A 15,249-nucleotide genomic window follows, 5' to 3' on the forward strand; every position below is an offset into this window, starting at 1 on the left:
CATATCTTCCATATGCATAGGAGGTGTATGGATTTCAAATGAAATATCTCATGCAATAGCACACTTTGTTACCGTGCATGTTGATAATAACTGCACCAAGATTTGATCAATGAGTACACTGCAAGATACCTATTGTGGTCTCCTGCACAGGTACACCATCAGCAAGGTTGGTACACACACAGTACCGAGACAGTACCAATGTTGCTACTGCACAGGACCCACCAGCAGTGGTACTGCACTGGCACTACACTGGTACTCCCCTGTTACTGCACAGTACCTTGGCAATGATATACCTGTAGAGGTGCCCTCAATAGGAATCTCTGGTCGTGAAGATAACTTTGATAACTATTATCAATCTTTCATAAAACAGTTGGCAGTATATGTCCAGTTCTTTGACACATCTTTGTGCAGTCTTCTAACATACCGTAAAACCTTGTCTACAAGCATATAGAGTGCTTCTGATAAAAGCTAAATTAATCCAGTCACCATTATAGAGTTTGAGCAAATAAATTACAGATCCAAGCATATACAAACAAGTATTATTGTTTGTATTGACATATTTATGCTTGTTTCGTATTAATTAAGCTTTCTTCAAAAATACTATATGGCCATGCGTTTTGATCTGAACACCCAAAAAGGGTGGTGGTGTCACACTTTTCACCATGATCGTTTTGTTTTTTGAGTATATCTTTGAAAGTAAAGAAGCTATGGCAATAAATTTGGTACCAAATGAAAGCTAATGAAAGGACTATGGAAAGTTACATGAAGTTATCTTGAACAGAAGCAGAATGGCATTCAATCCAATGACCCAAGTCAGGGGTGGTGGTGGCAGCGGCTCATGTGGCAGCGGCTCACTATGTACAAACTCAATGGGAAAGTTCATTTTTGGTGCCTCACAGTGCAAAAAGTTTGAAATTTTCTTTAAAAACTAGTGCATATCAATAAATTTGGTATCAAAAGAAAGCTGACATTGTTATCTGAACTTTTATTCTGTAAAATAGTTGAAACAATAAACTGCCTTGAGCTAATGATAGGGGCAAGTGCTTTGAACTTGACATCTAAAATGGGCGAGTGGCGTCACATTTTTCACTGTGGTCATTAGTTTTTGTAATGTATCATTGGAATAAAAAAAGATTTGATAGTAAATTTGGTATCAAATGGCAGCTAAAACACCAGTTATTAATTATGGAAATGTGTCAATATGATATCTTGAACATCTATAGAATGGGACTCATCCAATTGGCCAAGGCAGGGGTGGTGGAGGTAGCGGGACACTCTGCACAAAACTGTAAGCAAAGTTTTCATTTTGGGAGCCTCGCAGTCGGTGTGCAAATGTGTTGCCAATTTGCTTTAAAATGAGTGTTTATCAATCAATTTGGTATCAAAAGAAAGCTGACATTATTATCTACACTTTTATTTTGTACAAAGTTAAAATAGTTAGCTGCTATAGGGTATATGATAGGCCAATGTTCTCCAAGACAATAAGAAAAATTAATTCTATTTAGGTCACTTTTTGAAGGGTTGTATCATTTTACAAAAGTGATAACCCCCATACATTTATATATTGCAGGAAAGCCCTTACTCTGATCTATTAGAAAATGACATAAAATAAGATGCAGGGGTAACACAGAAATGTTAGTGACATTATACCCCTGTACCACTGTCAGTTGATGTTTTGTCTCATTCACATAAAGGTAGCATTAGAACCTTACATCTGACAGTGTTTCTGAGGCTCTTGTTGGATTCCTTGTTCAATTTTCTTTCAGAAAATGTATACTTTTATCATGCTGGGGGGTATGGTTTGAAAAATATGGGCATTTGAAGGTGAAAGAATGTCGCGAATTTCAAAAATCAGTGTGTGACGAAAAGTCGGCGAGGTTAAAACGCATGGCCATATATACATTGTATGCTTGTAGACAAGGTTTTACAATAGTGGCTTACCCTGGTGGTCTACACTGTTTTCTTGTTCCTGGAAACATGTACTTGTAATTTGTTCCTCTTCTTGACATGAGAAGGCAAATTCCACCTTATTCATTGAATTGTTAATCATTCTAAACATGAAAAAAATAACAAAGTAAGGTTCTATCCGAACAGATCTCTGCAATATTAAACAGGAGTATGCCTTTGTGACAATAAAGGTTGAGGAGCAATGCCCATCTCTTTTCCTTGGCATTTGGGTCAAACTCCCCTGATTAACTTGTAGTTGGGTTCGTCACTCCTGCACAATCATCAATGTAACCATTTCAAAATTCAAACTATGTAATTCAATCACTGGAATTCCTGATTTCACTTGTCAGTATCCCAATAATTCTTACCATCAGTGCCACAAACAGCACATTTTAGCATGAATTGTTGCATTTTGTTGTATGTTACATTTTTGAAAATGTAACATTAACAACAAAATATATTGAATTTCAGTAAGAAGACTAGATGTGGGAGAGAAATGGTTTTTTTTCCATTCAAATCAATCAATATTGTATGAAAAATTTCATCAGTATGAGAAGATTTGGACCCCTTACTTGTACCTTATATTATAGCGTGCCCGTGTTTTGCATCACCAGCCATCTTGAAGGGAAGACACTGTATCAGATTTTCAGAAAACAGATTTATTTGTATTTCATAGTACAGCTCACACACCATCAATTCAAGATCATGCACCTAACTCAATTGAATGAAGAAAGAATGTGATTGGTGTGAATCATTTTTAAGTAAATCTCCCAATTGTTCACAGAGTTCCGGGTGTGTGATGGTGATCATCGAGCACATAGAACTAGAAGTAAAGTATGCTCTCGATCAGCCCATCTTGTTGCTCAGCCAATCGGCAGGATTGTTTATCACATATGTAACCCGTTCTGACAAAACCAGGAACAAGTCGTATTTTTGACATTTCATAATTTGAATAAAAATGTAAGCACAGGACAATAAGCTTTAAAATGATACCAAAATTATATACATAGCATCAATACTTTTCAAGATATGGATAATTCTGTAAATGCCTTGATATTTTTGGTCAATTGCTATTCTGAGTAATTGGCTAATTAGTTTTCTGCTTTACACAGGATTGAATAGAGATTATCATAGTTCAACTGTCAATTATTGATTAAATAAACCTCTTTTTAATAAGTACTCTCAAGGATTTGAGAGTCCACTTGGTCCCAAGGTCAAATACCATGAAATTAAGAATTCCAAAATTTCACTTTTTTTTTATGGGAATGTCATCTTCAAAAACATGGCTGGCAACTTGTTCCGGGTTTTGTTGGAGCTGGTCACTCTGATTTCTAGGAGATACAAATTCAGATATTTGAAATGCTAACACTCAAGAAGGAAATAAAAACAAGATTTTATCAAAAATGATTTCAAAAGTTTATTTGCAAAATATACAGTTAAAAAATATACATATTTAAAAGAATCAATATTTTTTTACAACATTTAGCGAAATTGTCACCAATCAACGTCTTCCTGAATTGTCCATCAATTTAGCTTCCATACCAGTTAGAATATCATTAACATACAATACAGTCCAAGCTCTTTTATCCAACCAAGATGAGATCAGGCATTGGTCAGATTTTAGGTGAAAATCCAGATTTTTGAATTATGTGAATATGTGTTATTGAATGGAATTGCAAAAATGATAGGGGAACACTGAAAGATGGTAATTTGAGTGCTGTATGCGCCATAGATATATCCTAAATATTTCAGAGCATGAAAGCATTAAAAACATGTTTTTGTATGAAGATTTTGCACCCAAATAACAAAGATAAAGGTCCGGATTTAAGGGAGGTTGGACTGTATGATGATTGCATATTCTCATCCTGAGGGCAAGAATGTTGAATACCTATTGCATGCCAAAAGCATTCATTCTCTGTGCAGCACAGTCAGCGCATCATTTCTCTACGTGTATTGCATTGGTCTATTCCAGTAGAAATCCATACACCCCTATGGAAGGCATGACCTTAATCTTCTACACAGGGAGTCAATGGAGTCACCCATTCTGGTAACCCCATTTGAAATTCACACTCCCTGTGTGAAAGTTTAAGGTCATCTTGTCTTCTATATGGGGCGTGTAGATTTCAACTGAACAGCCCATTGCTGATGACCAATAGAGGCCATCGGTGTGACGTCACAGTGGCCATCTTGTGGGTTCTAGTAAACTCAACTCTGTTCAAAGTTTCAGTGCATGAACAACAGGTGAATTATGTATATGAGAGCAATACTAGCAGTCAGTCAGTCAGTCAATCTATAGATGTCAATCATATCAAGCAAGTGAATGAGGAGCTCGTGGGTACAAATCATGTATACAAACACTATTGTCATGAGTCCCGCTTGAAAAATGCTGGCGGCCTGTATAACTTAATTGTTGCACACTCAGAATTGTTTGTGTTCATTAGGCGGAGGAGCCGTATTTAACATAAGCTTTGGACATTTAATTATTTTCTTTATTTTCCACCCGACTTACCCGGGTGAAAAATAAAGAAAATAATTAAATATCCAAAGCTAATGCTAAAATACAGCACCTCCGCCTAATGTCATTGATTAATACATCTGCCATCATGGTGGTGGGATGATTGATACATAAATGTATTAATAATGCAAATTGTCGGCTTTTGTTGCCCTGTGCACATAAAATTATCTTGCATTCACACAAGAAGAATTAGGATGATAATAAATTGATTTGGATATTTATAATAATTATAATTGGTGATTAACTTGTACAATATACCATGTTCCTATTGCTGCCACCCCCGAGGTACTGCTCCCCAGCTACAATGGCTACTCGAGAATACCAGTGTACACATAGCACTAATCCAGTACCACTTTGTGTACGGTATGATTCTAATGTTTGTACATGTACTCCATGAGTACTAATGAAGTAGCTGTGTGGCAGTGTACCTCTGCAGGCAGCAGCATTAAGAATCCAGTTGTGTACTAATCTTGTATGGAAGTTTTTTGTGGCATCTATATACAAATATTACCTATATTCAAAGGAGTTCACAATATTTTCAGTGGCAAGAATTTGCTCAATTAATAAAAGCATTATGCAAAGGAAACCAGTATTTATGTACAACTTGTTCATTATTTTGTACAAATAGAGGGCTAAGAGCCAGAAAGCTGTTACTCACATTTTGGTGATTTTGAGAGCGAAATAATCCTTACCACTCAGATTCTCAGAACCATAAAGCAGCACACTCCCTATTGAAACTATAGTACAAATTTCATTTTGGCCACATCTCATTAAAGCCATATTTCTGTTAGAACCAGAAAGCCTCTAGGACAGCATGATTGGTTACTTGCCAGAGGGTGCTACATGTAACTCATGAGTTATGGCTTTCTGGTTCTCAACCCTCAAAAGATGTTACTCAAACTGCCATTTTATGAGTTACATCTTTCTGTTAGCAACCCTCGAAAATGTTTGTCATTTACATCGGATCAAACTGATGAATGTAATCAATCGTAATCATTGGATTTCAAAATTTGATTAAAACCATGCCACATTGAAATGTATTGCACTACTCAAATATTTTATTTCATTTAATTATACAAATATTATTGTTTTGCATGATGATGCATAACTCAATCGGAATCCTTTTGTATAATATTTGGCCAATTTTTGTATGCTAGGAGTACAATTAAGCTCGAAGATTTCAGTCTACATTCTAGTTTTTGCCAAATTTGTTCTTTTTCTTCCGATACTGTGCAAAACCTCAAAAGAATATAGACGCACATTGGTTGAATTTTTTTCCTTTTATAAGCAACATTTAACAAAGAAATTAAGTCTGTGCAAATAGGTACTTTTAACATTTCATTAAGCCATCCTTTCCCCTGCAAAGGACTTGGATTTTTGTAGAGTTCCCATACTTTTACTGAACTACACTTTGTCCAACCTATAAGTGTCCAACCTATGATAATAAAGGTATTGAAGAATGATGCAAATGGTCTGGGGGGTACATAAGAGTGACAAGCATCAAAGCTGAGTCTTATCACTTGATGGCACCACTCACCTCACCTGACCACCACTTACTTTACCTAGCATCAATGCTGCAATCCTGGTCAGAAGTAGTTGAAACACTTAGTGTAAAAGTATGGAGGTTTTAGTGTGAAGTCCAGAGGCCTTTCCTACTATTACAACCCTCCTCTTTCCCCACCAATCAATGTTGGGCATCTCTAGGGGTGCATGATCAAATTAACTGCAACATTGAAGAGGGAGAATGGGGCACATTTTAAGTACCCATGTCAAAGTGTTCCAACAATTTTGTCCAGGATTGTGGTTCATACCAAGTGATTACACATTTAAATATCACACATGAACCCATCATGCATGGGACGTTTTTCCAACAAATCCAGGTTGCCGGTCTATCATCAGTCAGTCATGCATAGCATGACTTGCGTGATCGCCTAGCCTGGGTTTGTTTGAAAATGTCCAACGATGGGTTGAATCTGCTACAGTGAAAAAATACAGTAATTCCTAAACACAAAGTCCCCTGGCCACTGTGGATTGTACCCAAATGTTAACATTTCCACTAGGTTAAAAAAAAATCCCAAGAATATTTGCTGTCATCTATTTCAAATATAGTAATATAAAAAAGGAAATTAGATATTAAAACGGCGGTCTAGAGGCACAGGCCTTTTCAGTTCCTCTCGAAGACATCTCCAAAACAAATACTGTGAATATCCATCACCTGGCCATTTTAGGTACTGCACTCTGCAAAATAGTTGCCTCAACAGCAGTGTCATTTTGTTATCTGGAATCTCTTCTAGAATTATTAGAATCATCACATTACGGCCTTCTTCCAAGACTCGATGATGCGCCATGTTTAATTCAAAATAACACCAGTTGTCTTCAACAAATCGCGGCGACAGAATTACAAGGATTTTGCGGCTTCTCTGTATGTGAAGAGATAATTCACTAAAAATTGGTCTCCCAGCACGTATGTCTCGTCTACGTAAACAAAGTCTGAACGGTTCGTCACCTTCCTCAATATTGGCTAAAAGTTCTCCATCTACCCAATCTTCATCCTCAATATGGTAGGGGACATATGCATCATATCGAGGGATACCATTCTCATTGTCATCAATAAGGTCATCATCATGTTCTACAAGATTGTACTGTTGGCGTCGTGTTCTGTTAAAGAGCAGAAACAATGTGTATTTAATGTGCCACCTATAACGCGCCATCAAAATGACAGCTACTAGTATCACCATGGCAGAAGCAATGCTGACTGAAATGTATTTCCAAATGTGTGATTCACAATCTAAATTAACGTCTGTAATGCTGAAATCCTTTTCCGAATCTGGTGAAAAACAGAGATAATCGCTTGTTGGGAACTCGACTGGAAGTTTAACCATATTATCTGCATATATCCATTTCTGAAGTGCTTCCACATTGCAATCGCATTGGAATTTATTGTTGCGTAAATCCAGTGTACTCGCATAATGATGGTGAAATTTTGATAGAATTGCTTTGGAGACTATCTTAATGTCATTGTTCTGAAGCTTCAATGTTCTTATATTGCTGAAGTACTGCAAATTACTTACTGATGTCAGCTTATTGTTGCTCAGATCTAGAAATCTTAATTTACTGAAGACATTTAAAAGAGTATTTTCAATTTCTGTCAACTCATTATTGTTCAAATAAAGTCTTTGCAATTGTGGCGCTTTGAAGAAATTAAGAAGAGTAAAAATATCATATATGGATGAAATCCAATTTAAGTGCAGATCTTCTAAAATGGGTAAGTGGGTTTCAACACCATGAGAGCCAAAAAATTTGCAATGTGAAAAAATTAGGGTCACAAGATGGTGACATGTAGAATTCATTGTAAAGATGAATACCTCTGATGCTCTAACATCAAATGATTCTAACCATGTTGCAACCTGACATATATCTGTTGAAAAAGTCATAACTTTTTGTTGGTACCCTATTTTTAATATTTTCAAATTTGGTGGAGAGCACGACCAATGCATTGTAAAGATGCTGGCGAATTCATTGTTGGACAAGTCTATATATTCAAGTGATGAAATGTTACATAGCTGATCCCAAAAAGATTCAAAATCACCATTTAATTGGTTGTAACTCAGATCCAACATGGATAAAGAGTTGTAGCTACTAAATATATTGATAGCACCAGACGAAGGCATATTAGTATTAACATCAACCATTGCTAGTGTATTTAAACTTATAAGACCTTCAAAGGCATTCATAGGCAATGTGTCAATGAGATGAGTTGGGTAAATGATTTCTAAAACTTCCAAACCATGAAACCATTCAAAAGGTGCACCTTCAAATCCAAGTTCATGAGTCGATAATACCAGTACTTTCAGTGATGCCTTCCAATTACCCCATGATGCAAATGTTGCTGAATTCAAAATACACACTTGGTGCGTATTTGGCATGGTAAGTGTAAGATTTTGAAGTGGTGAATCTAGTGTGTTTAAAGCCTCTATGGCTGTGAGCATGTCAACATTAAGAGAAAGGAGAAGTCTGGTGAGGTTAAAGAGTGTCTCAAAAGCTGGGAGACTCGTAGTACTTGGGGGAATTTGCCAAAACTCAAGATGTATCAAAGGAACCAATTTCTTACATTTATGACTTGCATTCAAGTTGTTGGCATTTTCGTCATACATTGAGCAAAACATGATTTCAGGACAAGGTCCAGTAACTGAGATGACAAGGTGGTGCAGGTTTTGCAATCCAATGAAGAGTTTCTCAATGGTATCGCAGTCATAGACATCAAAAATTTTCAGTTCACGTAAAGCTGTAAGGTTAGCTAGGGGGATGCCTGTTTTATTATTATTGACCTGGTCATGAAATGATATAGTCAGAGATGTCAAGTTTTCCAACCCTGCAAGCGATGTCATGCTAAGACAGGACTCATTTTGCCAACTTAGTTGAAGCGTCTGCAGTGAGGCAAGATTTTTAAATGGGAAAGCAGGTAAAGGATGCAAAAAGTTTCTATTTAAGCCCAGCTGGCTAAGTTTTCTCAGTGAACTCAAGGCATTGTCGCTTATAAAATAGATCATGTTGTTAACCAAGTTCAAAGTTAATAGCTGCTCAAGCCCATTAAATGTACCATCAAGCAGTGCTGAAATACGGTTGTCTGAAAGATCCAATTCCTGTAATTTGTGAAGATTACCAAACAGGTCTATTTGTATGTTTGATATCAAGTTGATACTCAAATCCAAAGTTAATAAATCACGAAGACCGGCAAATGTCCCACCATCCAGGGATGATATACTGTTTGATGAAATAGCCAAATGTTGCAATTTTTGAAACTCATGAAATGCAACATTGGAGACTACAGTAAGCTTGTTTTGAGATATATCAAGTAATAGCATTGAAGAAGCATGATGAAGTGGTGGAATGCAGACTAGGTTTCTGCTTTTACAATCAATATTAGTATGATTCCAGGTTTTACATACAATATTTCCTTGTGGATAACATGATTGTGCATGTGTTGGTTGTTGACAAGTTGGCAAAAAACAAGCGTAAAACATCCAACAAAAGAGTACTATGCTACAAACACACTGCATCATATTGGAAGCCATGATGAAATGCCAATGCCTAGAATAGTATGCACTATAGTTTGCAAGTACATCAACTGCACAGTGCCAGAAGTGGGTAGGTGCAATAGCTGCCATGTGTAGATGAGTATAATATACTGTGTATAAATTGACAAATGTTCTCAGGGCAGCTATTGCACTTACCCACTTCGGACACAGAGCAGTCGACATGCACAAGTTGCACCAGGAAGTGGGAATATTAAAATAGTTTCAGTTCCTCATAATGCCAACTCAAAAGTACAGACAATAAAATTCCTTTTAAAAAGGGATGTGCTGGGACGAGGTTGTTCACAATAAGTAAAATCATATTTGTTTTAATATAATTATTCAAAATAATTAGTGTAAAGATCAGTGGTTGAAAACACAAAAACAAGGCTAACTCTGAAACTGCAAGGGTGCCAGGGCTCATATGTGGCACACATATGGGCCCTAACCCACAGATGTGCTTTTTGACCATTCAGGCCCAGAGGCCCAAATGCTAAAACAAAGAGCCCAGGCGGTGCTCAGTAAATAAAGCTGCTACAGTACTCTTGGTATTATTGATATAAACCCAATCCAAGCTGAAACCAACGAGGTAAATAACAATAGAGCCATGGACGAAAGAGTAACAGACCGTGTGCAACCAGTCAAAGTCCCTGCGCATTGTATGCTGTTGCATATTCATGAGGGCCAATTGTTCGATCGTGCCGTGTCTAACAATCACGCTAGTGTTGCGTGCCTTCGCATATAGAGCGTTGTGTGACTTCGCGTACGTGATAGACCGTAAAAGTAGTTCATGGAACAATTGGCCGTCATTATCTGATGATGCGGGACTGTGATTGGTTGCGCGCGGTCTGTTACTCTTTCGTCCATGGATAGAGCATCCTGCTAGCCGAACCCATGAGTTGTCTGCTCAAGGTTGCTTGTTGCCGGATCATTATAAAACAAACCCTGAATTGCCCACTATGAAATAAAACACAGTTCCAAAAGCAGGCAGCACCAAATATTACCAAATAGCCAAGAGATATACTCTTTTGTGTACAGATAGATGAAGTTGGACAAATCATGTATTTTTAAAAACATTAAAATTCCCAGTGTATCCTCATTTTGTGTAATTTGTTGCTTAATTAAAGGAATGCAAGCACATCCTCTGAATCTAGTACAATGTAGGTTTCATCAGTGTTGCCCGATCATCTCTACTATACTTTTGCAACAAAAGTTGGCTTCATTCGGTGTTGTGTTCGAGCTTGTATAGCAACGGGACGAATGAAATAGATTTAGGAGTGTGTTTACCTTAAACAATAGTACATAGTAAAACTTATGTGCTAAAATATGTAATTAATTTAAATTTATTAATCTATACATGCTTAAGTAAATTCAGTTACCATTGTAGTGGCATTTGATGCTGATTTTGGTTAGGTCCCTTCATTTTGGAATAGGTTGCTCAGTGTGTGATTTTCAATGAAACGACAACATACTAGCTTGAGCTCAGTGATCTATGTTTATCTATGTCGTTGGCTGAACCCAAGCAGTAATGTAGTGAGCACAAAATCTCATTTTTTACAACCTGATTTTACCAGAAAATACTTTTTAGAGCAGGCACTGTGCTTCCTGCACACTCATTAAGGGTGCATATCACTATAATTATCTTCCTTTAAAAAAAAATTGATTTGTAAGAAGAAAGCATGGCCTCCATATGCCCTTAGTGTTCAATTTCATGAATATCCACCAAGCTTTACCTGACCTCAGATGACATTTGATGACCTTAAAATGGGGAAGGTCAAAAATCATTGACCGTGTATGATTCATATCTTGAATATTTGATTACTGCTCTTATCTCTCTATCAACATGATCTGATGTTCATTGATGTTGCTAGCTCCCATCTGCCGATTCCTCTAGGCCCATTTCTTGCAGATGTTGAAGAAGATGATACAAGCTAACTGATTCGTTAGTCTGTCCATATTGTTTCTTGAGTTCAGGGAAGTCTGCCCCTAGTATGTCCTGGTTGTCATAGATACTAGCTGTGGATGTCTTGTCTTCTGATTCACCAAGAACCTCCTAGAAAAGGAATAGAAGTGATAACACTGTCAACAATGGAAGTAGCAATTATTACATGTTCTGAGGGATTTTGGAGAGCTGTATGTATTTCCTGTACAAATATTTTGATGTAGAATTTTAACCTTGGCTGTAATATGATTCAGAAAGCAAGTAAAAACAATTTAAGGGCCTAATTATTACTTGCAACACATGACATACCTGTGTACATCACAATTCCATTAATCCCGTTATGGTGTGTTCTACTTTTGGACAGTGTGGACTGTAGAATGATTGTGGACAATGCAATAAAATGTTATAGAGCTTCATACTTAAAGCCTTAATGTATGATTTCCGTCAAATTTTAATTTTATTATTCTTTATTTAAAATGTTGAAATAATATTAGTAATAACTGCCGGGAAGGGTTCCTGTCCATTTTAAGCTGAAATAAAAAGTAAAGTGATAGAAACCCCACTGGTTATTTTGGCCATTTAACATGCAGTTCTATGTGAGGACATAAAGTCATAGTTTTCTAAAATTATGACTTTATGTCAAACTTTGCTCTGTTGACATACAAAGACAACAAATTTGGCCAATTCCATTTTGGTGCAAGTTGGAACATGTGTTAACATTACAAATATGCAAACAAATCAGGTTTGAAAAAAATTAACCAATTTCATATTATAAGATCGCACATTATGGCTTTAATGATGTATGGTGATATCAAGTGGGAACATAATAGGCCCTATCCAATAAGAGTAAGACCCAACATCCATTTGAGACCTAGTCCCACAAAATGAGCGGAAAGTTGCCCAAGACACTAAGGAGATACAGTCCAATAGATATGCCACAAATAAATAGAAAACAAAAGAAGAACTCAAGGAAATGTCAACTTTTGAATGCCAAGTGAGAAATCAACACTGACACATCCTGTATCATTTTACAGCTTATGATCAGGAGAATATAAATTTGGCCGTAACTCAGAAGTGAGATTTTGCAACTATCCTCTCATTTTGTGGGAAAAGGTCTCATTTTTGTCCAAGTCTTACATTGTCCATCTTTTGTGAATTCCACCCTAGTATTTACCTGTATTATATCTGTTTTTAGGCTTGTATTTTGCACACCAATGCTTTCATCTTTTTTATGAGGCTGGTTTGCTACTAAGTCAAATCTCAGTGAAGACGCATGACTACGAGCTTGCTGTACTGATAGTCTCACCTGTAAAATGTTTTTAAAAAAAGAGGGGGAAAAAAATATTAACTTACAGAAATAAATTTTTAAAAATCAACATGAGATATGGAAATAATGGAATACATAAAATATGATACATGAGAAGGACATGAGAATGACAAGAGAAGCATTGAAATGTACTTACAGTAAAGTGATCAAAGAGCTTGAAAGTTGTTTTACTTGTTGATGTTGATACTGTGATACTGAATTCTGACCACTCCAGAGTACCTAGTATAAAATAATAAATAGTTAAAACTATTGATAGGAAGTCCAGGTGAAGTACAGACAATCAAAGACTATCTGCCATATAGCCTATTAAATTTGTCTTATATAGCCTGGGACATTGCGGTAGCAGGCCCTACACAGAAGTGTCTACCGTGTTTAATTCAATAGGACTTATGAAAAAAACCAAGGGAATACTTAATATTTATTCATTTACAGAAATTTGTTGTATTTTTAATTATTTTTCCCCTGAAATTCAGAAAAACCGCATAATGCTTTTTCAACAGTTTTAAACTTGGAAATAAGAACAGCCTGGAGGTATTCCAAACAGCTAGCAAATATACACTGGTAATTGCATATAAAGCTTGAGCTATTTTCTCAAACTGAGATTTGTTAAAACACGATGGAGGCAGTTGAGGTGGAGTAGCATGACAACATGTTTAGATGACTAAATCAGGATTTGAACTTTACCCTCTTGCCAATACCTCAAAATATGCTCAAATCAACCATATTAATGAGTATTCCCTGATTAGTACCCCAACCCTATATTATATATACATACAGGGCTATGTGGTCCCACTTGCCACCTTTCCAAACATATACCTAGTTAAGCACCCACTTTCAGCACATTTTGTCAAAATTCTGAATTATACCACATGAGTTGAAATAGCCAAGATACCTTTTTCTCCTGTTGCATGGTCAATGTTCAGTGGGACTTTTAAAACATAGGAAGTATCAAGAGCTTTCTTCAAATGACATATGCACCAAGGCCACTGATTATCCAAAATATGCTGATGTACATGATACATTAGCATGATGGTAATCAAGTTACTATTTGCTATTGCCTTACCTGGCACCCAGGTTGGTGTTTTCCCTGGACTGCTTGCATCACAAACTAATCCTTCCTTGTCTTTTAAGTAAAGTGCACCTTTAATACCATACCTATCAAGAACAGATAAAAGACAAAAGTTTAATTACTGTTGATCTAACAATGCCTTTTAGTATTTCATTGTTACTTACAACCCATTTTTGCATTACGGTAAAAAAAACCACACGTTTAGCATCTGGCCCTTAAAAAAAATGGAGAGGGCCATTTCTTTGACTCTTGTCTGAAGCTTTTTTTGATGGTTCCGAGGGGTTGATTAACACAAAATCTGCTTTAAAATCCTAATCGGACAGAAGCAAATCTATAGCCAATATATATTTTAAAGTAAGTCTAATCAGTCTATCACATGTCCAGGCCAGTAGATCAGTTGCCTTATCATGAAGTCTGGTGATACCAGGCATAATATAGTAATTGTACATACACATTGTAAATTCCAGTCTTTAAGATTTATTTCCAAATAGATGTTCACATTGGATGTTTTTGCTCATTGCAAAACTTCCATTTATAGTTGTCAATGGCAGTTAACTATAGCTAGCCACGCATCCATCCGATCATTTGAAAAGGGGCATGAAGCCATAACAACACATTAAAAATCACTGAACTTATAGTAGCCTGCTGAAGCCGGTTTTTAAATGCACAGGCAATTTTATTGAAATGATAGGCAAACCTCAAGTTCTAGCTAAGATAATGGCCAATTGGTCCTGTGGTACTGTATGCAACAATTTCATTAAATTTGCCCATTTTACTCAAAGGTTTAATTTTTTGAAGATCTACTACCAATTTCACTAACATACACTTTACTTGTTGCATTTGATATCATACCTTGGTATAAACACAAGTAACCCATTAGCCCTGAGATTATGTACAACTGCATCCACAATGCACCTCTCATCTGTTGTAGAATCTCTGTCACGGAAATACATGGCTTGAAATAGCACCTGGGAATCACGCTGAGCATTCTGGGAAGCCTGTGGGGAAACACAAAAGTTTTGAGTAGAAATTGTTTGAAACTTTTGGATGTGGTACAATGGTTGTCAAAGAGACTTTGGAGTCATACAAATAATTCATGTTTATTTTAGCATCTATATCTACAAAAAATACTTACCAAAGTTGCATAAGGGCAATATCTAGCTGAGGTGATTAAAGGTGCCAGTTGAAATCAACTGAGCTTCACTTTGTAGGTTGCTCACATTATACATCACTACATTGCTATTATTTTATTTATTATTATCAATAACTTGTTTTACATTAATATTTAAATGGAAGATGCTGCTATATTGCATTCTTCAAATAAGCTAGGAATACAAGAAGTTACCTGCCAACAGACGAAGACAGTTAAAAGTT

General features: G+C 36.4%; 1 protein-coding gene across 1 annotated transcript in view; it reads right to left on the minus strand.

Annotated features, from left to right (window-relative positions):
* Positions 1–11,191: 11,191 nt before the first annotated feature.
* Positions 11,192–15,249, minus strand: part of LOC140152879 (DIS3-like exonuclease 1) — a 29,675-nt gene continuing 25,617 nt past the window's right edge. Inside the window, 5 exon segments of the mRNA XM_072175406.1 lie at positions 11,192–11,590; positions 12,654–12,785; positions 12,943–13,025; positions 13,870–13,961; positions 14,728–14,873. Coding sequence (XP_072031507.1) covers positions 11,405–11,590; positions 12,654–12,785; positions 12,943–13,025; positions 13,870–13,961; positions 14,728–14,873 — 639 coding nt within the window. The 3' untranslated portion in view covers positions 11,192–11,404.

This window comes from Amphiura filiformis, chromosome 5, assembly GCF_039555335.1.
Source record: "Amphiura filiformis chromosome 5, Afil_fr2py, whole genome shotgun sequence".
Taxonomy (NCBI): domain Eukaryota; kingdom Metazoa; phylum Echinodermata; class Ophiuroidea; order Amphilepidida; family Amphiuridae; genus Amphiura; species Amphiura filiformis.